At 52.1% G+C, this 22873-nt stretch overlaps 9 protein-coding genes across 9 annotated transcripts; 4 read left to right on the top strand and 5 right to left on the bottom strand.

Moving 5' to 3' along the window:
- Window positions 1-623: 623 nt before the first annotated feature.
- Window positions 624-2276, top strand: T069G_11273 (SAM domain (Sterile alpha motif) domain-containing protein; the record flags this gene model as incomplete). Its single annotated transcript, XM_056178478.1, has 3 exons — window positions 624-897; window positions 1026-1187; window positions 1261-2276. 3 exons carry the CDS (start codon window positions 624-626, stop codon window positions 2274-2276), a joined length of 1452 nt encoding a protein of 483 aa, XP_056023352.1.
- Window positions 2277-5359: 3083 nt separating this feature from the next.
- T069G_11274 (uncharacterized protein) lies at window positions 5360-5800 on the top strand (the record flags this gene model as incomplete). Its single annotated transcript, XM_056178479.1, has 1 exon — window positions 5360-5800. One exon carries the CDS (start codon window positions 5360-5362, stop codon window positions 5798-5800), a length of 441 nt encoding a protein of 146 aa, XP_056023353.1.
- Window positions 5801-6740: 940 nt separating this feature from the next.
- Window positions 6741-8180, top strand: T069G_11275 (uncharacterized protein; the record flags this gene model as incomplete). The annotated part of the gene is made up of 1 exon (XM_056178480.1): window positions 6741-8180. One exon carries the CDS (start codon window positions 6741-6743, stop codon window positions 8178-8180), a length of 1440 nt encoding a protein of 479 aa, XP_056023354.1.
- Window positions 8181-9022: 842 nt separating this feature from the next.
- On the bottom strand, window positions 9023-9265 carry T069G_11276 (uncharacterized protein; the record flags this gene model as incomplete). Its single annotated transcript, XM_056178481.1, has 1 exon — window positions 9023-9265. One exon carries the CDS (start codon window positions 9263-9265, stop codon window positions 9023-9025), a length of 243 nt encoding a protein of 80 aa, XP_056023355.1.
- Window positions 9266-12098: 2833 nt separating this feature from the next.
- Window positions 12099-13708, bottom strand: T069G_11277 (uncharacterized protein; the record flags this gene model as incomplete). Its single annotated transcript, XM_056178482.1, has 2 exons — window positions 12099-12340; window positions 12418-13708. The coding sequence occupies 2 exons, from the start codon at window positions 13706-13708 to the stop codon at window positions 12099-12101; spliced, it is 1533 nt and encodes a 510-aa protein (XP_056023356.1).
- Window positions 13709-14579: 871 nt separating this feature from the next.
- Window positions 14580-15708, bottom strand: T069G_11278 (glcNAc-PI de-N-acetylase domain-containing protein; the record flags this gene model as incomplete). The annotated part of the gene is made up of 3 exons (XM_056178483.1): window positions 14580-15129; window positions 15202-15304; window positions 15414-15708. The coding sequence occupies 3 exons, from the start codon at window positions 15706-15708 to the stop codon at window positions 14580-14582; spliced, it is 948 nt and encodes a 315-aa protein (XP_056023357.1).
- A 1097-nt stretch (window positions 15709-16805) lies between these two features.
- Window positions 16806-17513, top strand: T069G_11279 (uncharacterized protein; the record flags this gene model as incomplete). The annotated part of the gene is made up of 2 exons (XM_056178484.1): window positions 16806-17139; window positions 17212-17513. 2 exons carry the CDS (start codon window positions 16806-16808, stop codon window positions 17511-17513), a joined length of 636 nt encoding a protein of 211 aa, XP_056023358.1.
- A 37-nt stretch (window positions 17514-17550) lies between these two features.
- Window positions 17551-18144, bottom strand: T069G_11280 (uncharacterized protein; the record flags this gene model as incomplete). Its single annotated transcript, XM_056178485.1, has 1 exon — window positions 17551-18144. The coding sequence occupies one exon, from the start codon at window positions 18142-18144 to the stop codon at window positions 17551-17553; it is 594 nt and encodes a 197-aa protein (XP_056023359.1).
- A 775-nt stretch (window positions 18145-18919) lies between these two features.
- T069G_11281 (sodium/hydrogen exchanger family domain-containing protein) lies at window positions 18920-22064 on the bottom strand (the record flags this gene model as incomplete). Its single annotated transcript, XM_056178486.1, has 2 exons — window positions 18920-19885; window positions 19947-22064. The coding sequence occupies 2 exons, from the start codon at window positions 22062-22064 to the stop codon at window positions 18920-18922; spliced, it is 3084 nt and encodes a 1027-aa protein (XP_056023360.1).
- Between the last annotated feature and the right edge of the window lie 809 nt (window positions 22065-22873).

The following is a 22873-nucleotide window of genomic DNA, read 5'->3' on the forward strand; positions in this document are numbered from 1 at the left end:
CTTGCTTGGTGCTTGTGCCTTGTGCCTGTCGGCTGGCATTTATTGGCCGAGATTTGACACTTGGGCTTGTTGCGAACTGAGCCTTGGGGGGTTCAACGCGAGTTCCCGAGTTTCGTCTTTCCTGGTGCCCCTCCTCCCCAGCTTGCGACGATCCAAGACCAAGAACCGACGAGGCTCTGCGAGTATTTGTTCGACCTTATCGCCGCCTTGTCCAGCTTCCCTCTTTTTCTTGCTGCTGACTGGGGTCCTCTTGTGTCCTGCTTGCCCGCGGCCACCCACTCGGAGCGCCTTGTATCGATCCATTAGCCGCCCGTTGGCGCTCTGCTCGCCTCCGCACGCCTCGTTTCCCCCCCATTCGAACCTGGTGCCTCAATTTCTACGCAGCCCTCAAAACTCCCCTGAAAGCGAGGCAGGAAAAAACAAGGAAGAGAGAAAAAAGGGCATCTCGCAACGCAACTCATCCATCGAAAGAGCCGTAGCGGCGACGGGACGGTTGGACAAAAGGGAGCAGCGTCAAATAGGGGACGAAAACGAAACGAAAACCAACCTGCGCCCTGAGAGGGGAGAGAAAGCGAGAAGACGCTTGGCCACGGACCTCGCGCAGCCCTGCGGCGTCGCCCACGATGATGAGCTTTGAAGGAGGCACGGGCTACGCCGAGTCGGACGCCGACGACGAGTACGAGCATCACCTGGGCGACCACTCGCCCGTGGGCGATTCCGAGACGTCGCCCATGGGCTCCGAGCTGTCGACGTCGGCCGAGCACACGCCCACCACGTACGGCCATCGAAGCAGCATGGACCGCCTGCCCGAGACGATTATTACCGAGTGGACGGCTGAGGAGTGCGCGGATTTCATCAGTGCCATCGGGCTGCCGCAGTATGCCGATACATTTCTAGGTATGCAATTTGACGGTGTGATTTACAGTGCAAGATGATGACGACAACGACGACGACGGCGACGGTGATGACGAAGTGGTTTCTTTTTTTGCTTGGGACATTGGCTGATTTGTTATGGTGTTATACAGAAAATGACATTGTTGGAGAGGCCCTGGTTGCCCTGCTGCATGACGATCTCAAGAGCATGGGCATCGCCAGTGTGGGCCACCGTCTAACCATCCTCAAGAGCGTCTACGACGTCAAAAAGGCTCAAGATATCCCAATTGAGAGCGATCACTACCTACCACTCTGTAAGGCCTCCATCTTGCCCTTTGGATGATGAGATCCCCCATGACTGACTTTGCTGGACTTGTGAATTTGCAGCCGCCGATGCCGAAGCCCAATACGCTACAGCAACACTCAAGGACATCAGACACCTAGTGGAACAGCTTCGGTTGCGAGACGAGCGGATGAGCCTACTGGAGCAGGACCTGCGGCGGATGAACGAAGACTTTAAGCGCCTCAGGGAGGACATGCTGCCGGCGCTGCGGCTTGTCAAGGACGTTCAGCACCCGCTGCCAAACGTCTCTGGGCCCAGCCAAGCATACACATACGAAGCCACCCTCTCTCCGCCCGCACCAACGCCGCCTGGAGCCCAGCCTGGCGATCGAGGAGTCAAGAGACAGTACTCACAACGACGAATCCTGATAGGAGCTACGCCCAAGAGCAACTCACCGACGCAAGCGACGCACGACCAGCGGATCATGCCGGAACAGACGCTGGACCCGTCCAGCGCGGCAGAGAGGGCAGTCATGTCTTCGACGCACCTGGCCGCCATGAATGGCGCCCCCTCTGTTTCCACGACTGGATACCCCTCCCCCGTTATGCCATCACCGACATCCCCAATGAACCACATGAGTGGAACCACTCTTGGCTCTCGATCCTATAACTCGACCCCTTCTGTACGGTCGACCTTTATCGAACCAGATCTCGGCTACAATTCACGAGACAAGGCCGGTGGCGGGTCGATTCGACGACGCGAGACGCCCGTTCCCGAGACGCCCAATCCCAAAGACTCTGTCGAAATCTTCAAGTCGTTCCGAGTAAGCATGGACGACCCATGTTACAAGGTGTTACCGGCTGCGCTTAAGAAGTATCAGATCAATGCACCTTGGGACCAATACGCTCTGTACATTGTTTACGGCGACCAGGAGCGTTGCCTCGGCATGGACGAGAAGCCTCTGATTCTGTTTAAGCAGCTGGATAAGGAAGGCAAGAAGCCCATGTTTATGCTGCGTAAGACAAATAGTGCCCAGGTGGACGGCGATCTTCCCGGCATGAGCATGAACCCGGCAAGAGGAGCTTCAACGGGCTACGATCCACCGGGAGGCATCATCTGAAGAGGAGAAGCAGGCACGCTTTGGTTGATGGGCATACTCACAGGTTGTCTCCGAATGACACTGGCAGAGAGGCTTTTGTTTCATTATCCGCGAGTTGGGCTGTTGTGACATATACTTGGAAGGGGGCGCATTGGAGTTGGTGGGGAAAAGGGAAAGCAAAAAGGAAATTTCAGGCTACGGCGAAAAGGAGACGAAGAAAACGACATGCCCTGGTGATGTATGCCGAGCGTGCGTTTCTGCTGCAGCTTATTCTGACGCTGCAAGCCGCCGGAATGGGGCTGATGCACAAGGCCAAACGAGGTGAATTCACTACTACCCATTTGGTAAAGCGATATCAAGTTTTACCAATTGGGAACTCTTGAGACGAAGGACGGAGTAGTACTTGAGCATAACAAGCTTGAGATGCTAACTATGGATTGGACGTGAGAGTCCCACAAATGAGAACGAGCTATAATGGGAAGGCTTGGACTGAAGGCTCTCGAATTTGGATTCTCGCCATGGACGATTTTCACCTTTATACTATCTTGGGTGAAGAGGATTTTCTTTTGAATATGTTGGGCAATGTGCACACACGGAGGAGGGAAGGGAGAAGGAAGGGAAGGGGGGGCAAACAAACACGGCGGGGAATTTCGGGTGTACGGCAACTTTTTTGGGCAAAAATTCACGGGAGGGGAGGATGTGTATTACTCTTTTTTTTTTCTTCTTGTTGGTTTTTATATTGTGTTGGATGTGGATGGATGCGTATCTGGGATGCATGTAGTATTAAAGAGCGAGAACTATCTATCTATGTAATACTCTATATTGAGTGTTTTTTTTCTTACTTTTTATTTCTTTCTTGTAATTGATGTGGGATGGTGGATGTTGGATGGGTTTTGATTGTGGTGGTGTATGAATAGAGATTTGTGGTTGAATGAGGAGTGTTTTGAAGGGGATGGGCTGTGAGGTGGCTGGTGTGAATGAGGTGTTTTGATAATGATGTAGGTTAGGGATGAGGATGTTGGATTGAGGGTGAATTGGGTGGTGTTGATGATGTAAAGAGCTGCGGAGATGCTACGGAGATGTAAACAGTTGGATGGATGAGGTAGGATTGAGATAGTTGAATGACAGATGGGTGACGCTGGCTGGATGGATGCTTGAAGGATTGATGGGAATTGAGTAGATATTTGATTAGTCGCGGATGGTGTCGAGTGATCTCATAGGTTTGATCGACTGGTGAACATGCAGAATAAAGAACTCGTCCGAGCCAAAAGAGTGCTGCGAAATGGCTCTGCCTCGATTAGGACGAACTATGAAAGCAAAAGCACAATAAAGAGCTCATCTGAGTCAAGAGACCCAAAATGGCCATTGATCGTGCTGAGGCTGAAAGGGTCAGATGGTGTTAAGAGAATAGAGCTATGCTGTGTGGCGCGTGGCGTGCAGGACGGCGCATTCGATGGGCTGGATTTCGCTTGCATTGCATTGCATTCAGGCTAATCACAAGGCCGAATAGAGTTTCTCGTTGTTTGCCTAGATTAGGGTCCGTCAAGAGTGAGCAGTGAGAGTGAGAGCTTTCACGGGGTTATTAGTGGATTGGAGGGAGTGTGCGTGAAGAGAGAGTCATTCATTAATATAGGAGATTTTAGTTGATTTTTTGGTTAGTAGGGAGGCTGGCTGGGTATCCAGTATGATTCCATTCTATCGTGTTAGTGAGGCGGTCAAGATGTTACGTAGAGCATCAAATGGGGATTGGGCGTCGTCAGAGCTGTTGGCATATGTACCCGAGGAAGGATTTGCGTCGTTGCTGATGTTGCCTTGTCTGATGTGGTCTGCTACTGACTAGTATGAGTGCTCGTATGGAAGCGTATATGCCGGCGTTCAATACGGGATCCAATGGGTTCGGTGTGCGGGCGCCCAGGGGGGATTGGGGGTTTTGTGTGCTTATGTGATGAAGTCTATTGTACGGAGTAAGAGTGAGGATGAGAATGAGGGCAATGGTTCTAGGTTGGCGTGTGATTTTAAATCAGATCAGATGAGGGTCTTAGAGGCTTAGATCATTCGTATTATTGGGTATGGATAGATATTTGAAGCCGTTGGTTTATTTGTATTATAAATGAAAGTGAAGATGGTATTTTATTCCGAATAATTTTAAGGAATCTCGGCACTCGTTGGATGGGCCGTGTGTCACCCACGGCTGTCGCACCCGAGAGAGGATCGAGAATCTGGTGTCCGGACGCCGACCAGCGACGCGGCTTCGGCTTCGGCTTAGCCCCCTCAGGACCTATAATGCGCTCGTAGTGGCAGCAAATCATCAGAGCTTAGCTGCCTATCCCGCTACTATACAGTTAGTTAGTTGGCGCTTGACGTGCCCATCTTTTTGCTAGTGGAGGTTGCCCGTTTGAGTCATCGCCGGCGTTGACGCAGCTAGCCAGCGGCCTTGAAAGGCGTCCAATGAGCTGGGCTCGGGTGCGTAGCCGATTGAGCTGGGCTGGGGTAAGAGGGATGAATGACTCTGGATGGAGACGGCGCGGACCAAAGTTTGCGACGTGCTTATGATGGAGCGAGTGGTTCCTAAATAGCTCTGCTGGTTTGTATGGCTTTTGCTTTGTATATGGTGTTAGTCAGAATGTGATGTGATCGGTTGACACTTGGGACTGGACTGGAGCTATGGGCGGGCTCTGGCTGGGCTCGTTTTGCTCGGGTTGCGTGGACGGAGGACGTGTGTTGGGAGGAGAAGGATTTTATGGCTTGTTTAAATAAAGAGTCGTTTGGTGCTTTGTATTTTTGGTTTCTTTTTTCTTTTCCTTTGTTTTCGATATCTTGGCATTTCTTGTTCGACAAAGACTTACTCTTTTGGGAACGAAGCTATAAGCTGTTCGAGCATAATATAACACTGCTTTGTTTGTTTGTTTGTTGTCTTGGCTCTGGGCCTTTGCATTAGGCACCGTCGTACCTACACCTTTACCTGTATTACAATCCGTGACTAGAATGGAGGAGAGGATATAGATCCTACTTGAGATTGATAATCACCGCCAGGGTATGGTGTGCCGCAGCTCCTCATGCTTGTCACGATTCCTCTGGACATGAGCTGACGATGATGGCTACAGATGGTCGTAATACAACGCTTTGGGGCTGATGCCAACCCAGACTATCCCAAAAACTCACCTCCTCGTCCAACGCCCGTCTCTAGCGCGACTCCCACTCCCACCGACATCATCGCCAGCATCACCACAAGCACAGCATCACCAACATCATCTAGCACATCAGGTGGATTCTTGCACATCGCTTCAGATGGCAACAGCGGAGACAAGATCCTGCGCGGATTCCTCATCGGAATGGGCATTGGCATCATACTGAGCTTCTTGCTATGCTGCTGGCTGCCGTGCTGCAGGAAGAAGCGGAGGTCACGGCTGCAGAGGCGGAATGACAATATTCGGCGGAGGCTGGTTGTTCTCGAGGACGAGGCGTGGGTGAACCAGAATTGGCCGCAGAGGAGGCCGTGGGATGTTGGTGAGGATGAGGGCCAGAGCCATGTGAGCCACGACTAATACGAACGATGCTTGGCGATGAACGAGTATTGGATGATGATGACGACGATAATATCTGGTTACCACGGAATCTTTTGGGAGCAAATTGCAAGGAATTGGGATAATAATGGTATGGAATGGGAGTTTGAGGTGTTTTGGTTTATTGGTAATACTATTGGTTATCTGCTTGTCTGCTTCTACGTGGTTTGGCAATGCAAGGCGGTTTTCAGGGACGGAAGTAATATCAGTCGTCAGCTAATGACGAGACACAAGGATACAAGCGGAGATTTTCTGGATGGCTTACGAATAGAAACTCTATTAATTGATCAATCAGCGCGGCTTCTTTGCACCAAACCGGCAGTGATGTGCGTTTCTCAGCGACCCATAAGCGGCATCAATGTCGCGATGCTTCAACAATGGGACGATTCCCGGCTGTCGCTCATCTTGGCAACTTTGTCAGTGTGTATGTACATGTACTGACACAGCCACTCTCTTCTGGGGGCTTGTGGGCCAGCTCGCGCGGCTGTGGCGCAGCAGCATCCAGCAATGACGTTGGCGGGGAGCCACAGTCTGGGCGCGCCAAGCTCTTGAATCAGACTGTTCAGTCCAGTCCATTGTCGTTATTTTCAACTGATCAATGCTTCGAATTCCCTTCACTTGCACGATAGCATTGCCCCTATCTTGTGCCTCAGATCTACGCAAGGCGCTCCAAACGATAGCGACAGCAGACGACAACGCACTACTGCGGGCCTGATCCTGCTTCTGATCCTTCAGATTGGCCTCTTGTCTCAGCTTGCCGCAGCCTCACTTTATAGCCGCCAGCCCGTGACCCCTCTGGCCAAGACTCGAAACGACATGCAATGACCTGCTGATATTCGCCACGGCTTAAAGCTTTCTTCTTCGTTTTTTCTTTCTTATTTGAATTTTCGATTCTAGCTTCTCGAATAAACATACAGCCGCTATGCTTGACGACAGCTTCCCCACGTACCGCATGCACGCTTCTGCGGAAGATGCTCTCCAGACGACTCTGTTTTACACGTACAACGGCTCGGATCCTCAGCGCGCTTACACCCTCCAGAGACCTGCACCGGCATCCTCGGCGAACCAGTATGCCGTCGCCCTATTCGACGCCCACTACCAGTCCGTCATCTACGGCGAGGTGCTGGTGAAGCCCGAGTTCCAACAGCCCACGCTCTCGGCCGCCGAGATTCGCAACCAAAACGGCTCGCCGCCCAACGTGCCCATCACGCCCGACTCCTTCTCCGTGCTGCTGTACAACCCGGACCAGAACATTGTCGTCAAGCGCAATGCCGGAGGGTGGAATCGTGCTGATTCGTGGGGGTTTGAGATTCCTGAGCGCACGTTTAAGCTGCCCAGTGCCAGCAAGCTGGACCAAGAGACGGGGAGCAACGACGTGGTGGATCAGTCGCCAAAGATTATGTTTCACTGGAAGCGGGATGGGCGGCTCAATAGGGACATGACGTGCTACATGTCGGGGAAGAGCGTGGGCGGCAAGAAGAGCAAAGAGCCGGATATCACAGTGGCCATGTATCGTAGCCAGAAGCAAGGGGATGCCGTGTGCATCTATGAGCCCAACATGGCTCGAGTCGAGGTCGAGGACCGAAAGGGTCTTGAAGTCGTGCTGCTGCTGAGTGCCGTCGTCGTCAGGGACTTGCATTTTGCACCTAAGCAGGATCCGTTCAACATCTCCGGAGTGGTTCCTGCAGGGAGAAGAGGCTCGCGGCCGTTGGCACCGTCGCCAAACGACCCGACGCTTGTATCGGGTGCATTGGCGGATACTACTCCATCACCGGGGCCGACACACACGCCACCGGCGAGACCCTCCCCGGCCAGCAATGCCGCGAAGCAGGCCGAGATTGATGCCGAGACACGCAGGCTGCAGGCAATGGTGGCTGAAGAAGAGCGACAGCGCCGTGCGCGACTTGCTCGAGAGGAAGAAGAGAAGACGCGGAGGATGCTCCAGCAGGAGGAAGAAGCTCAGCGGCGGCGAAAGCAAGCCGAGATCGATGCCGAGACCGAGCGGCTTCGTCGAGAGTATGGCGTGCCGGCCCCTCGGCCAACACAGGCGTCTCCTCCGCTCCCGCAGCGGCCTTTTGGAGCACCGGCGTCGACGGCGGCCATGTCTGGTGCTTTGGGTGGCGGCGGCTGGTATGGCCCGCCTGTCGTGAACAATCTCCAGCCTCCGCCTCCGCCGCGGCCAAACAGCGTAGGGCCCGGGCCGTCTACGCAACAGCAGCAGCAGCAGAATGGGCGCAACAAGCTGAGTCCTTATTCGGGGCCGTTGGGGGCGCGGGCGAGTGCGATTAGCTTTTTCGGGGGAGGCAAGACAGATGAGGAGAAGAGGAAGAAGATGAAGAAGAAGCAGAGCGTGCATTTCTAGGGGGGCATCATCATGGCGTTTTTAAGGGGGATATACCAGGGATTTTTTTGGGATAGACTATGGGCATTATGGGTCATGTACTTTTGTTGCTTTACGTTGTTCAATTGAGGAATCATTACACAATTGCATCCTTCTTTTCCCTTTCTTTTGTCTTTAGTAGGTAGACATGTAAGGTTACCATATTATTCACTTATAAAGCCTATGTCATTGCCTAAGGCTAGAGGTGGCTCCTTTTATCCAACCATGCTATTCGTCCCAAGTACTCGTATTATTGCTAAGACTAGTTGGTCCCCTATATTAGGTAGGTAGCCATCCATCCCCATTCATTCCAGTTCTCAGTCATTACTAAAGATTGCATCTTTATAAGCCATGTCATTCACTTTAAGCATCACTTATTCACGATCAAGAAGTCAGAATATTTGGGGAATGAGATTATATATTATTAAAATGTAGTGTGTATATGTCTTAATCCACCTCTCTTCCCTGATACCCCCTTTTTTGTTTGTAAAAAAAAAAGGCATCCCTCGCGTTTCTCGAATCAAATGGGTATAGAATCTAATACTCATAAAAACTTTTTGTGCTCCCAGCCTGCCCGTGTGTAAAATCCATGCCCAAAAAAACTTGTGTATAACAAAAGAGAAGTCAAAGGTAGTCGAAAAAGCAAAAACTTTTAGGTGTTGTTTGTTCGTTGGTCGTCGTCTCTTAAAGGAGTGTGTTTTTGTGTATTTTATTCCATCGTGCTGGGCATAGACCGATATCCATCCATTCCTCTTTTCCGCAGTTCAGGAGCACATTGTTGTAGTTCTCTTGTTGGTGTGAAATATTGTCTAATGTTTTGTTGTTTAGGCAATGTTCATGGGCAGCTTCATGCCGGCACCGACATTGGCGGCCTTGACAGAAGGGCGAGGGCGGGAGAAGAAAGAAGAGAAACGCTTCTTCTTCTTCTCCGAGGCGAGGGAGCGGTTGTCTGGGGTGTTTGCGGCGGAGGTGGCGGGAGTGGTAGCCGCTGAGGGGCAGAGAATCATCTCGTGGGTGATGCCGTTGCTGAGAGCAGCGCGGAAGTGGACGAGGTCACCGACGAACATTTTGAAGGTTTGGTTGTTGTTGTTGTTGTGAAGTAGAGAAGATTGGATTGTGGAGGACTGTTTGAAAGCTGGGGCTTTGGAAGCTTTGTGTGATGCTTTTTGAATGTTTGTGTGTAGATGAGTTGTCTTTGTGTAGCTGATGATTTGCTTGATGATGATATTTTCCTCTTGTTCAAAAGCACGGCCCAAGCCTCGTCTTATATACAAAACAATCGCTCGCCTCCATTTCAATCCCAGGTACGTACTTCTTTTCACGATGCCGTGAATTTCCATTCCATGCCGTGTACGTACCCCTATGACAACTCCTATGACTGCAAATTTTCCATTCTAAAAAAAAACATGGTTTTTCGCTGCCTGTAGTGTAGCTCTTCTTGGTCATTTGCGCATCACCTGCAGACGGCGGATCCGTATCGGCTTCGGTCTGCCGGGGCTCGGGGATCCACAACCCGATCGTAGCCAGGCGCCAGGGGGAGCTCCGTTTTGGGAAGGGAAGAGAAAAAAAATTGAGGCATCGTGAAAACTGGATTAGTAAGTGGAGTTTAGAGTGGGAATCATGGGAGTTTGAGTGGAATCATTGGGTCAAAACAGTCATTAGATGGAGTGTGTGAGTCTACGGAGCTTGTGTTGTGTGTGTGTGTGGCTCAGCTAGGCTGGGCTGGTGCCTTGCTTTTCGGCACTGACTCAGCAGGGGTGGTGGGTGTGGGCTGAAAGAATTTTCTGATTAATGGAGCTTTGGGCAGCCTTGGATTTTCAGGTACGGGAGGGAAATCAATACAATACGACGGTGATTGAGAGCCGGTAAGAGGCGGGTTAAGGCGCTCGGGCCGAAAAAGGGCAAGGGTAGGGGAGTAGGGAGTGTGGTTTTATTGAATTAATTTTTTCTTTTTTTCTTTTTGTTTCGTTCGGCATGAAGCGAATGATGATGACTGGGCAACGTGTGGCGCGTGATGGAACGTTGGTTGGCTGGTTTCGATGTGATGATGCAGGAACTGGAGTGAGGCTGGTGTGGATGACGAAGCAAGGCCGAAGCCGAAGCTGCGGGAAACGCGTGGCTGATTCCATCTTCGGCTTCGGGTTATGTTCTTCCAGAGGCTTCGATTACATACGCAACACAGCACATGCAAACAATAGGTATGCAGATACGACATACGAAGCTGATGAAGCTATTCGCAAGGCTGTTGTCATCGTCGTCACGGTTTACACGTAACTCGCCGTGTGAGCCATTCGTGGCCGATACACGTATTCTTTGTCTCTAGCATCAATCCATCCAGTTGCTCACTCAGCAACGAGCTGTCCTGTGCCCCCCTTTTCACCCTTTTCGATATTCCCAGGTTCTTCAAGCCCTACAAGCCTAACGCAAAAAACAGTCATGAAGAAAGAAAAGCTCTTCCCAGCGGGCGACGACCCGCAAGCCAAGCCGGGATCCGTTCACCCACTTTTCCGTCTCCGCCTCGAAACAAGTCACAAGCAACAAATGGATACTATTACTACTGTAGCATTAACTGAACTACCCAGTAACAAGCTGTAGCTGAGCCAGCTGCTGCAAAAATACGTTACAGCACCACATCTTACACGTATTTCTTTCATCTTTTTCACTGCCGAAGTGGATATTATTTGGTTACTAGTCGAGCGGGAAGAGAGGGCTGAAAGTGGCGTGTGTCGTGGCGAGATGGAGCCCCTTCTCTCTCGTAATAAATTAACCACGGCGGGAAAAATATGGATCTCGTGGAATGAAAATTTACAAGAAAAATTATAGAGCATGGTTCTTTAATTGGAACTGATATTTTTTGTTGGCAAATACTACATCCATACGAGTAGTTGGGCGGTAAGCTTCGGTTTGCAGGGGTGGTTTCCCGCACGTGTGATTCTCTTTGGTTGAATGGTTGGTGATGATTTTTTTTTTGGGGTTTCTTTTTACACAATAGGTGGATACGGCAGGCCGTTTTTTTCTTGGAAGTGGAAAGGGGGCAGATCGGGTGATGGGACTGGGTTTTGAAACATATGATTTTGATGATGCTGGTAAACGACATTGGATGTGATGTAAATTTTCATGCACCGAGGGTAGCCGACTGGTGTTGTTTGTTGACTGTTGAGGGGGAGGTTTCTGGTGAGAAGATGTTGCATCGTGGCGATATTGTAGGTTCTCGTTGCATGAAGAGCAGAATTGACCTTGTACGGGATGCCCCTTTTGCGGATTTTGCAGCTCATGGGTTGTATTACAATGCTGGCTGATGTGGATGTTGAGTCGTGTCTTGAAGCAATTCTATATGCTCATCTCGAAGCTATGTTGGATACTTCTTCGCTTGAATAGGGTCATGTAAACGGGTCTGAACAGCTACAGATCCACCAGCAAGCCCAATTGACTACTCACGACATCATGATGCAGTTGAATACAGGCATAATTGGTGTTTCTATAGATAAAATACTAACGCCCATGCCCGAGGAAGCTTCTCCACCTCTATCCGGCTGCTGCCATCCCCTGATACTGCTTCAACTCTTCCAAACCGGCAGTTGGCATCTCTTAAAGACTCCTCCGTATAGTCCAGTGGGTATCCAGCGGGTATTCAACCTATCCTCCATGCATTTCCATCCGTACTCCACCAGTAGTATCCTCCATTTCCCACCTCATCAACCCTCACAAGGAGCCCCAAAATGGCATCCTCCCGGGCAAACTACTCCTAGCAGACGAACCACCTGCCTGAAACGCACCGCTACCATCATCTCGAGTCACACCATCCAACCCAGCATCCCCTTCCATTGCCAAAATTTGGTTGTACTTTTCCAAGCTTATCACAGCCGTCTTTTCAACCGCGTCTAATTGCCCTGCAATGCTCTACAAGCAGTCCATCGGCGAGCTAGGCCCTCCCAACTCTCGGAACAAGGCCCTCTTCACCTCAATAATCACTTGCGCAATGGGGAGGGCAGCCATCGACGCTGGCTTGTACCGAGCGAGGAGGCTTTCGTATCGATCCTGAAGAAGCCTGTTCCATCCGGCGTAGCAGAGCAGGCCCGTCTCGGCGAGGAGTATCTGGTAAACCCTGGCTCGTGCCCTGTCCCTTATCTTCGTGAGAAGTTCTAGTTGGGAGTTGCTATTAGTATTGCTTCAACGTGATATTTTGATATAAGAGGAAGAAAGAAAAAAGGACACTCACTGAGTGCTTTCTGGGACAATTCTTGCTTCAGAGGGGGCCATGCCCAGAGTCTCACAAATGGCACAGTACAAATGGAGACCAACTCCCACATGCACTTCATAAACATGGATTCGTCCCAAAACAAGGCCGCCGCTACCATGTAGCACCCCGATGCCATCGGGGGATCAGACAAGTACTCCCGAAAGTCTCTGCCGTTGAGAAGCCACTGCCGCGCTGCCATCGTGACGGCCTTTTGCAGGCCGTATTTGTTCACCAGAATCGCCGTGTCGAGAAGCATGGATGGCCTGAATCCCCGCGGCACCAAATGGTTCTGGAGGTGGATGATGTGGCAGATGATGCGGACGATTTCGATGTTCTCCGGGTCGAGCACGAGGATCTTCTCTTCGTCACCAGGCTCGCACATGAGATCCTCGACCAGCTCTTCTAAAGATGCCGATGCGCACATGAGGGTCTGCGAATAGACTTGGAATATCGTGTTGGAGCCCTCAATCCCCAAGAACATGTCGCCGCCGGGGCAAATGATTTCGGTAACATCTTTTTCTTCGTCTTTGACTTCTCCTTCTTCTTCATCATCTTCTTCACTGCTTTCCCCTTCATCTTCTTCTTTGCCTGTGCCTTTCTCTTCGTCTTTTTCTTTCTCTTTGCCTTTGCCTTTCCCTTCTTCTTTTTCTTTGCCTTTGTCTTTGCCTTTGTCTTTGCCTTTGTCTTTTCCTTTGCCTTCCATTTGACCTTTGAGTTGGCCTTTGAGTTGGCCTTTGAGTTGGCCTTTGAGTTGTCCTAAGAGCTCGCCAATGTCGAATTTGCCCTTAAGTTTACTGCTGCTGCTGTCGCTGCTACTGCTACTGCTGCTGTCACCATCACCGTCTTCCTCTGTGGGACCGAGAAGCAGCTCGTTTATGTCCTCTGGTTTCCATTTGCCTCTCTTCATCTGTGATAGAATCAACTCGCATAGGAGCTCGCTGTGTGACCGTTTCTTCCTGAGCGGACGAGTAGCTGGCGGCGAAGGTGACCGTTTCATCTTGGAGATTTTCTCGGCGAGTTCGGCGAGTATCTTGTTGTTGTCTGCAATATCCTGTCTGTATTTCGCGTTCCTTGCAGCTCTGTCGGCCTTCGCGGCTTCTAATGCCGATAATTCTGCTGGCTCTGCTGGCTCGGACGTGTTTGCTGATCCTGATGGCTCTGATGAATCCGGCGGCTCTGGTGTTAATGCCAAGTCTGTTGGCTCTGGTTCTTCTGCTGGCTCTTCTCTCTTCAGCCGCAACTCTAAGTCTACTTGCATTGAGCTATCCATTGTCGACGTGATATCAAGGCCGTACTATAAATGGTAAGAATGGACGTAGTGTAAAAGACAAGAATGAAATCGAAAATCCAAACAGAGTTGTGTGAGAAGCCTTGTTTACAGACTGTCATGAAAGATGCAACAATGTATTTTCCAGGTTGAGCGAATGTATGCTTGCTTTACTTGTTTGGGGAGTAGCAACTGCTTCTGCTGTGATACATTGGTTGACTTTGCATCTTGTACCTGTAGTAGGCGTGTAAGTGAGTGTAGAAAGCACGAGGGAGCCTTCTCAGATGCATCTTTGAGTATAAGCGACCAGCTTGAGTTGGGCAATCTTAGTAGTGAAGAGCATAGAGAGACACTTGCATCACATCTTGACTTGCAACAGGCTGCTTACAAAGTCGATAGCGAGAGGATGCACGGAATACATCATGCATAAAGCTCCAACCCACTTTATCACTCAATGTAGTATAAAACTGAACTAAAGCAGGAGTTGCGCATTAGTCTTCAATCTAGCCTCACCTCTAAGCATCATCATATCTGCGTCTGTCTACATGATCATAAACCGAACAAACCTATAAGATGAAACCAAATAGAATCACCACGCACAAACACACGCAAAGAGATATATATCTCGTCATAAAAAACGTAAACAAAGGCCCTTGACATGCATCTGGGCTCTTCAAATCATCACCCCTTACACTGTAGCCGGCTTGCCAAGAAAAACGCCGCTCATGCAACGCCTCCCCCCTCCCATCTTTGATCCGTTTATTTCATTTTCCAGTCCCAAATCCAGCTGTCCTTCTCACACAGCTCTCGTTGAGCAAGTATATATTGTATATTGAATTTGTTTATATGTGTTTTTTCATTGTTGTGTTTCTTCTTAGTTATCTTGATCAACCTTCTCCAGGTGCAGGTCGTTGACCAGCATGTATCGGCTGAAGCCGAGCCACAGGTAGCGGAACCAGACCATCTGGCTCTTGTGGGCGGTGGTCATGGCGGACCAGGCGGTGCCCAGCTTGGGCTCGGGTCCAACAATGTTGTTGGTGTAGATGAGCGTCTCGGGGTGCTCGGGGTCCTTGTCACGCGTGAACAAGGACGAGGCGATGGTGGTGAAGAGGTCCATGCCGCCCGAGTACTTGCGCAGCAGGTTGACCGTGTTTAGTGTGTAGACGTCGACCGGGCTCTTCCACTCGGGCTTGCCCTCTGTCAGGGCCTTGGCGAAACCCCGCGCGCCGTGGTAGAGGGAGATGTGGTTGGGGTGGGACGACACGCCGTGGCCGTCAAAGGTGATGAGGGCGTCGATGTTGGCCGTGGGCTGCGAGACGTTTTCGGCTCGCTGGTGCGCCAGCTGCGGCGCAAAGGCTTTGGTGAGGAGGTTGGCGATCTTGGTCTCGTCCCAGTGCGTCGTCATGGAGTCGGGAAAGTCCTTGCTGTAGGGCCCAATCGTGTTGGTCGTCTTTTGTCTTAAGATTGTGAGGGATGGATGTGATGGCAGCACTTACGGGTTGTCGACGACAAAGACGTCGGACTCGTCTCGCAGGCCTAGGGCCAGGCCGCTCTGGACGAGCTCCTTCTTTCTGGTTTCGCCGAGGCCTTCGGCATTTCCTAGAAGTCCCAAGTCAGCCGGTATTCGCGCGTATTATCCTTTCCCCATCTTCATCTTCATCGTTCTTATCTCGTCCACGTTGTCCATCCGTCGGCTGTTTTGTCGTACCTGCGCTCAAACATAAAATCTTGACGTGGTTGCCTGTCTCCGGCCGCGCCAGCGCCAGCACCGTCGGGGCGAAAAACATGGCCTCGTCATCCGGATGCGCAATCAGCAGGCACACGCGCTTCTCCAGCAGCTCCGGGAAGCGGTTGCGCACGGCGCTGGCGGTGCAGATGTAGATGCATGGCACGGCGGCGACGAGGGACGCAACCACCACGAACAGGGCCTTGGAGTCGAGGTCCAGCTTGAAGGGCAGGTTAAAGGAGGGGAGTCGGAAGGGGAGGCTGATGGAGTTTGGCATGGCTGCGGATTGAAGGAAGAGACGAGACGAGACGAGGCTGGCGGGGTGCGGAGCGTGGCCGGAGGTTGCCTCGGTAGAGCTTTGGAGGTTGCTGTGGTTTGTGCTTAGTCGTCTGGCTGTTGATTCTCGATTTGCTGGTATGATGCTTGTTTTGGTCGGAGTTTGTGTGGTGGTGATGCGTCTCGGTGGTGTTTTTGTTGGGGACGAAGTGATGTGGGTTCGCAGGTCCAAAGTGCGTGCGTGCGTGCCTTTTTGCGAAGGCGGGAGGAAAAGGCGGGATTGAGTGGGGGAGAGCAGCAGAAATGCGGCCCGCAGCGAGGCGCCGAACAGCTGATTTGATGCTGTACAGTAGTGAGTAGTATAAAAGGGCAGTTAGTTTTAGCGGCAATTGGTCAGAGGGTGAAACGCGCCAGAGGGATCGAGGCTGTGAGATTGCTGCAAGGGATCGTTGGAGGGCATCACGGGGGCAACGATGCGGTGAGGGAGAGCGAATCTTGTTGGTTGGAAGCTGAGCTGGTGGTTTAGCTGGCAGCTGTTGAAGAAGATGCCGAGGGACACGACGGTTTGATTTCATGTGGCTTGCGGCAAATCACGGGAGATGGGAATGAGCTTGATGAAGACTAATGATCAATTCATTGGATAGTATTTTATCTTATCTACTCTATTTCTTATGGTCACTGTGAATATATTCCAGCTATCATTAATCTCACCCTCCAATGTCTCAACCAACATTCTCATCAAGTATAGGCTTCATCTCATCTGAATCCAGTAATAAATCCCATAGCGCCACCCTTCAGCCTTCAGGGGCATCCAGGGCGCTGGAGCATTATCGATAAGCACCTGACAGGTCCCGATCCGACCTGCTGCGGAGTCTCGCTGCACCCGCTGATTGGCCCGCCGACACCCGCCTCGGCTGATCTAGACTGATGTCATTTGTCAATTCTCACGAGACACGTACTCGATAATTTTCCCAATCTCACCAACGTCCACCAGTTTTTGCTTGTATTCTCTGTTTTGTTTCGTTTCTATTTTTCTCTGCATATCGCACACTCACAATAAAAGATTTAAAATAGATACGCATATTCTCACGACCCGCAATGGCCAAGAACCGAAAAGAACCGAAACTCAAGCTTCGTCAGCCAGACCGTTCCGCGCCCACCGAAAAGACGCTGCTGGACATTGCTTCCGAACGATCCCTCTTCGAACAAGCCGCCCGGCGCGAGAGACAACTCGCTGGGAAAAACGAAAGTGACGACGAAGATGACGAAGAGGCCAAGCTATCGCCTGGAGCGGAGCGGTTTCTCGATGCGCTACTGTACACGACGACCTTGGCGATGCTGCACTTTACGTTTGACGTCTTGGTGATGAAGCAGTTCGGCACGGAGATAAAGTGGAAACGAATCACTATCAATGCTGCCCGAGCGTGGGGTGGTAAGACATCTCCTTTCTCACCTATTCTATCCAACATGAGCACCTAATCATTAATTCGTTATATAAAAACAGTCTTCTTCTTCCTCTTCTACACCCTCCACCCCTCCGAGCCAAACCAAGTTCTCATCCCCGGCCTCCCGCGCCGCTTCCAAAAGACGCTCCGCCAGATGCTCTTCTTCGCCATGAGCTGCGTCGCCGGGTGCGCCCTCGTCTACATCACAAACTCAAAGGGCTACCTGTACAACATGAAGCGCGCGCCCCCGCTCGGGTGCCTGTGGCTGTGGGCCGTCGTCGAGCTGGACTTGCTGTGGGCGGTGCCGAGCCTTTTGGTGACGGGGGCGTATGTCTGGGTGAACGGGTACTCGATCAAATAAGAGAGCCAGTTCGATTGGTTTTTTTTTTCCCGTTACTTTACTCTCCGTACTCTGACGACTCCCATGCATCTTCACTCCTTGACTTTTCTCTCTCGTGTCGTCTTAGTCGCCCCTCGAGATCATCGATACGTGCTGAAATCATGCTCATTTGGAGGAATTGCACTCGGGCAGTCAACGCTTCTCGCTGCCTCACCAGCTCCATCGCCTTTGTCCGCACCGCCATCCAGGATACCGCCACCGAAGGCTTCCCGCCCGACCACCCCCTTGGCAGAAGCGTCCACTCCGAAGTGCCCCTCAGCGCAGACTTTACTTCAATGTCGGTGACGAGCTCCAGCAGGCGCTGTTCCAGATTCAGCAGGTCGTCCATGACGAATGTGTACATTTGGTGCTGCCGCTTCTTCTCGTCGTGTTGTGGCGTGTCCTGGAGTGTGCGCAGGAGGTCTGCTAGCCAGGTTGATTCGGTCTTGTACCATGATAGGGAGGTTTTGACGCGAAAGTACTCGTCGGCGCTGTTGCGCAGGAAGGCGATGCGGGCGTATGCCGCGGCGGCGATGGCGACGACAAATGTGAGGATGCCGATGACGTTGGCCGATGTGGACAGGGGGGAGTCGGTGTTTGTGGTTGAGTCCATTCTCCCATTGGATGTGTGTTACCTCAGTAGACTAGCATTGGATGGGTTGTTGTGTATTGTATTACCTAGACTAGCAATGTTTTTATATTGAGAGCGTGGGATTTGGGGGAGTTTTGTATTACATGTTTTTTGTAGCTGGGCGAGATTCAATTGGAGAACTAGGAGGCTGCACTAGTCAGGGGTAAAGAACCACTTTTGCCCGAAGTTGAAAGTTGTGTATGACAATCCCGTCATGGTGGAACTGAAGAAGGCTTTCTTTCATCTTAGTAGATTCAATGGGATAATATGGTGAAAATAAATAAATAGATATCCTAAATTCGTAGCCTGATATATTTCATATCATACATCCCATCTCATCCTATGTCACTCAACCTACATACCTAATCCACAACATCAAAAGCAAAAGTGAAAATCGCAGGAAAATGAAATAAACAAAAACCCATTTTTTGGTTCGTCATACATCTTCATGCAGATTACGCTATGCAACCGTGTAAACGAATAAACCAAAAAAAAAAAAAGAAAAAGAAAAATTCGCGCTGCCTGTGTATTCCGCTGCTGCCACCCCTTTTGTTTTCCTTCCACCCTCCTCCTCTTCTTTCGCGAAAGCACCGTCTTATGCAAACGAGTTCCCAAGTCTTGATATAACACCATGATTAATAAAAAGGAAAAAAAAAAAAAAAGAAAAACCAAGAAATATATAACTCAATAACCTTATATAAGTACTCTCAACCAACACGCCAAGCGATGAGGGAAAAAGCAGAGTGAAAAGGGTTCATCACATTTGTCTGTTAGGCTGCTCCGCGAACCGAATTCCCCTCCGTGCGGGCGGCACTCGCGGCGTGCCCTCATCATCAGAGTCACTATCCTCAGCGGCAGCCGCGCTGCCCACGCCAAGGGCTGCTTCTCGCCGCCTTCGCTCAGCTGGTGTCTCGCCCGTTGGGTTGTGGTTGTTGTTGTTATTGTTGTCTGACCTCTGTCGTCTGGCTGCTGTACTTCCGCTGCCTTCCGTCTCGCTCTGTTGTCCTCCCAAAGCAGCGAGGCGACGCTTGCGTTCCACGGCAGTTTCGCCTTCTAGCTCTGAAGGTTGGAGAGGGGTGTTGGCCGGGCGGCCTCGGGGAGCCTCAACTTGCCGTCTCGGGGACACGGACTCGGAGTTTCGGTAGCTGCCTCGGGGAGCGGGGGAGACGGATGTGGAGGCCGATGTGGAGCTGGGGACGGAGCTGGATTCCGGCTCGACGATTTCGGGAATGTCCTGTGGGCGCCTCAATGGCAGGTCTTGTCGGGCCAGGTCTTTGAGTGCGGTGGAGGCGGACGACTGGTCCACGACCTCCTTGCGCGTGCCCACGTCGAGCTTTTGCACTTCGCGGATAAAGTCCTCCTTGGTCATGCGTCGTCCCACGCCTCCAATTGTGAAACGAATCTGCTTATCATCATCCTCATGGGCCACGCTCTTCCTGCGGCCTTCACCGCCGCCTCCGCCGAGAACGCCAAAGCCAGTCGTCCAGCCGGGCTTGAACACGGGCTTGGCCGACGATGAAGCAACTGCACCGGCAGCAGAGGATTCGCCTGCCTTGCCTTCTTCAGCAGCAGACGCGGCCGACTTTTCCTGCTGGCGTGCGAGAGCGCCGAGTCCAAGGTACTTGAGGCTGTTGTTAATGAGGGTGCTTTCCTGGCCGGTGGGCTTCTGTGGGGGGAGTTCATAGGTCTTAACGACTTCTCCGTCCTCGTCTTCGACGATAATCTATAAGCAGTCAGGTTAGAAGGCAATTCAAAGCCACAACGGGACACAATGAGGGACGTACCGCGTTACCGAACTGATAGGCTCGGGCCGGTTCATGTCGTCGTCTCGACTTGTCCTTTTCTTTTCGCTTCTCCACTTCGGAGCTGTACACGTCTGTCATTTTGCGTTTGATGTTGTCCACGGTCCAATGGAAGCGCTCCGCTTCGGACTTGGACCTCTGCCGACCGGCCGTGGGCCGTTTCCCTTCTTCTCCTCCTTCGGGCTTGCGCTGGGCTGGTTCAGCATCGACCACCTCGCCATCGTCATTTTCAAAGACTAGGTGGTGGCCTTCCTCGTAGACATTGACGTGTGGTGCTCGGGGGCTTGCCCGGGGGCTCTGGCTCTCGTCAGCTCTGCGGCGGCGTCCACGATCCTCCTCTGCGTCGTCTAGCTTCTCCAGCTCAACATCTGTAGGACTGTCGCCGGCCAGTGTGGAGTCTCTGACATCTGTCTCTGGCGGTGTCTCCTTTTCGGGTGAGGGCGATACCGGCGTTGAGCGGTTAGGAAAGATGGCCGATTGACTGATGGGGCCGCCAGGCCCAATGCCGTCGTCCCACTTTCTGTGCTTTCTCTTCTTGGCCACCAATGATGACGGACGGCTGCCCGAGCGGCCATTGTCCTCTTCTCTCTGGCGACGGAGAAATTGCGCGGGTGGGGGCAGCGTGCCGGGGGGGAACTCGGGCGTCTTGTAGTCGTCAAAGGATGTCTCCGACATCGTTCGGGCCTGGGATCTAGACTGGGACGAGATCCTGGGCAGCCTGTTCATCCATGACGGTCCATCCTCGGGGGCGGCGGTGTAGGACATGGTCAGCGTCAGGGTATTGATGCGCTTGCCGAGCGTAAAGACGGCAATCGAGGAGCCGTGGACGAGAATGGATGAGATGACGAGGAACGTGACTATGGGCCACACGAGATAAATCAGGTTGAAGTGCTCTGTGCCCTCGGGTGGCATGTCCGATAGCGGCACGGGCTCATCATGCTCCAGCTCAGCCCTCGCGAGAATAGCGACGAAGATGGCGCCGACGCCTATTGGGCCGAAATGGCCTGCAAAGAGAGCCTCGCGCCAGTTTTTGATGTCTGGTATGAGCGGCTTGAGCATCATCATGATGGGAATGCGGCGGAAGAGGATGACAAAGATGGCGATAACAACGAGGCGCCAGACCTCCATGCCCAAGAAGCCGTTGTTGTACTGCTCCCACGGGATGATGGTGCCAAAGTAGACAAAGTATGCCAAGTTGAGAAGCAAGTCAATGACGTTGGAAACGTGCGACTCCTCCGTCTTTTCGCCGAACCAGCCGTCGTTAGAGAAGCCGACTCCGGCAGCAAAGCCCACGAGAAGATCGTCAACGCCGAGGATACTACCCGAACCGGCGCAGAAGAGCGAGAGGGCAAAGTAAAAGACGAGGAAACTCTCGCGATCAATCATATCGTGTTCCTCGGCGTAGCGGATGCCGCGGCGCGCAATGTAGCCGATCATGAAGCCGTAGAAGGCGCCAAAGATGCACTCGTAGAGGATGACATAGACGACAAAGTGGAAGCTGACCTCGCCCGCGTTGCGGTTGAACTGGATCAGGTAGAGCGAGAGGTAGATGAAGGGGAAGGCCATGCCGTCGTTGCAACCAGATTCGGCCGACAGCAAGTCTCGAAGATGCTTGGGCACGCGCTTGGCGAATTTACCCTTGCCAACCACGGACGAGGCCAGGACGGGATCGGTGGCAGTGACACAGGCGGCGATGACGAGCGATTCAAGCCAGTTGAGCGGCGGAATCATCCACCAGACGAAGAGGCTGACTAGAAGCCAGCCAACGGCCATGACGGGCACCAGCAGGAAGACGACGGAGCGCCAGTGCTTCTCCATGTAAAACTTGGGCAATTCGACACCGACGGCAAAACACTGGACGACGAGAACGATGCGCGAGAACTCGACGGTGACGATATCAACGCTGCCCCAGGACCGCGGATCGATAAGGTTGGCGGCATGGGGTCCGAAGATGACGCCGCAGAGGGTGGCGACTGTGGCCTCGCCAATGTACATGCGCTCCTTGATGATGGAGGAGCACAGCATGAAGAGCGAGGTGAAGCCGCCGAGGATGATGTAGACCAAGTGCGGCTTGGTGATGTCGAGGTTGTCCCACGCCATGGTGGCGGTCGGTTGAGGGTATCGCGACGAGGCGGACGGGGATCAGCAGCAGCTGTTTTCGAAACTGTCTTGGTCGTCTCTCAACCTATGAGGTACCGGGTTTCCTCTGTTTCTTTCGCAACCTCCTCTTATTGATGATGAGTCTTTCCTTTCCTTTTCTCCTCCTTCTTCCAGCTCCTTCTCGTCAACCCTCGCGTCGGGGTTTGCCGACAAAATATTTTTTTCTTCTTTCCAAAAGTTGCAATCGCCCGTTGCGTCTCGGCTTTTGCTTTTTGCTTAGCTCCGTTTCAAAGCCCAACCTCGCGTGCCCAAACTAACACAGTTGGCAGTCCAGGGTCTTTGCTTGGCTCAAGGCGCCGGTTGAGGTTCTGACGGAAGCTGGCGCCGGGAGAAGCAGCGGCCTACGGGCTGGCACTGCAATCTTGAAGTTACTCCCCAGTCAATGGTAGCCGAGCCAGGAGAGTCGCGATGGCGAGACATGCAGGAGAGGAGAGAAAAAGCACGGAATTGAAGACGAATGTCATGGAACAGAAGAGGATAAGGAAACAAGAAGAAGAAGTGGGTTCGCACGTGGATACGAGTATAGGATGGGATGGGTAGGCAGGACGAGGATGATAAGGATGGGATAGGATTGGACACTGGAGTGAGCAGATTGGATTTCTTTTGCCACGCTAGGCCCGAAACCCGAGCCAAGGGCTTGGAAGCAGAAGAAGCAGCGAGATGGCCAGCGTGTGGAGAAGGCAATTGCTGGGCGTGAGGCTGTGTCGTCACTCGATCGGAGGCGTCGGTTCCGTTGCAACAGGCCGTGG

Source organism: Trichoderma breve (genome assembly GCF_028502605.1).
Source record: "Trichoderma breve strain T069 chromosome 7 map unlocalized scaffold00008, whole genome shotgun sequence".
In the NCBI taxonomy this organism is placed as follows: domain Eukaryota; kingdom Fungi; phylum Ascomycota; class Sordariomycetes; order Hypocreales; family Hypocreaceae; genus Trichoderma; species Trichoderma breve.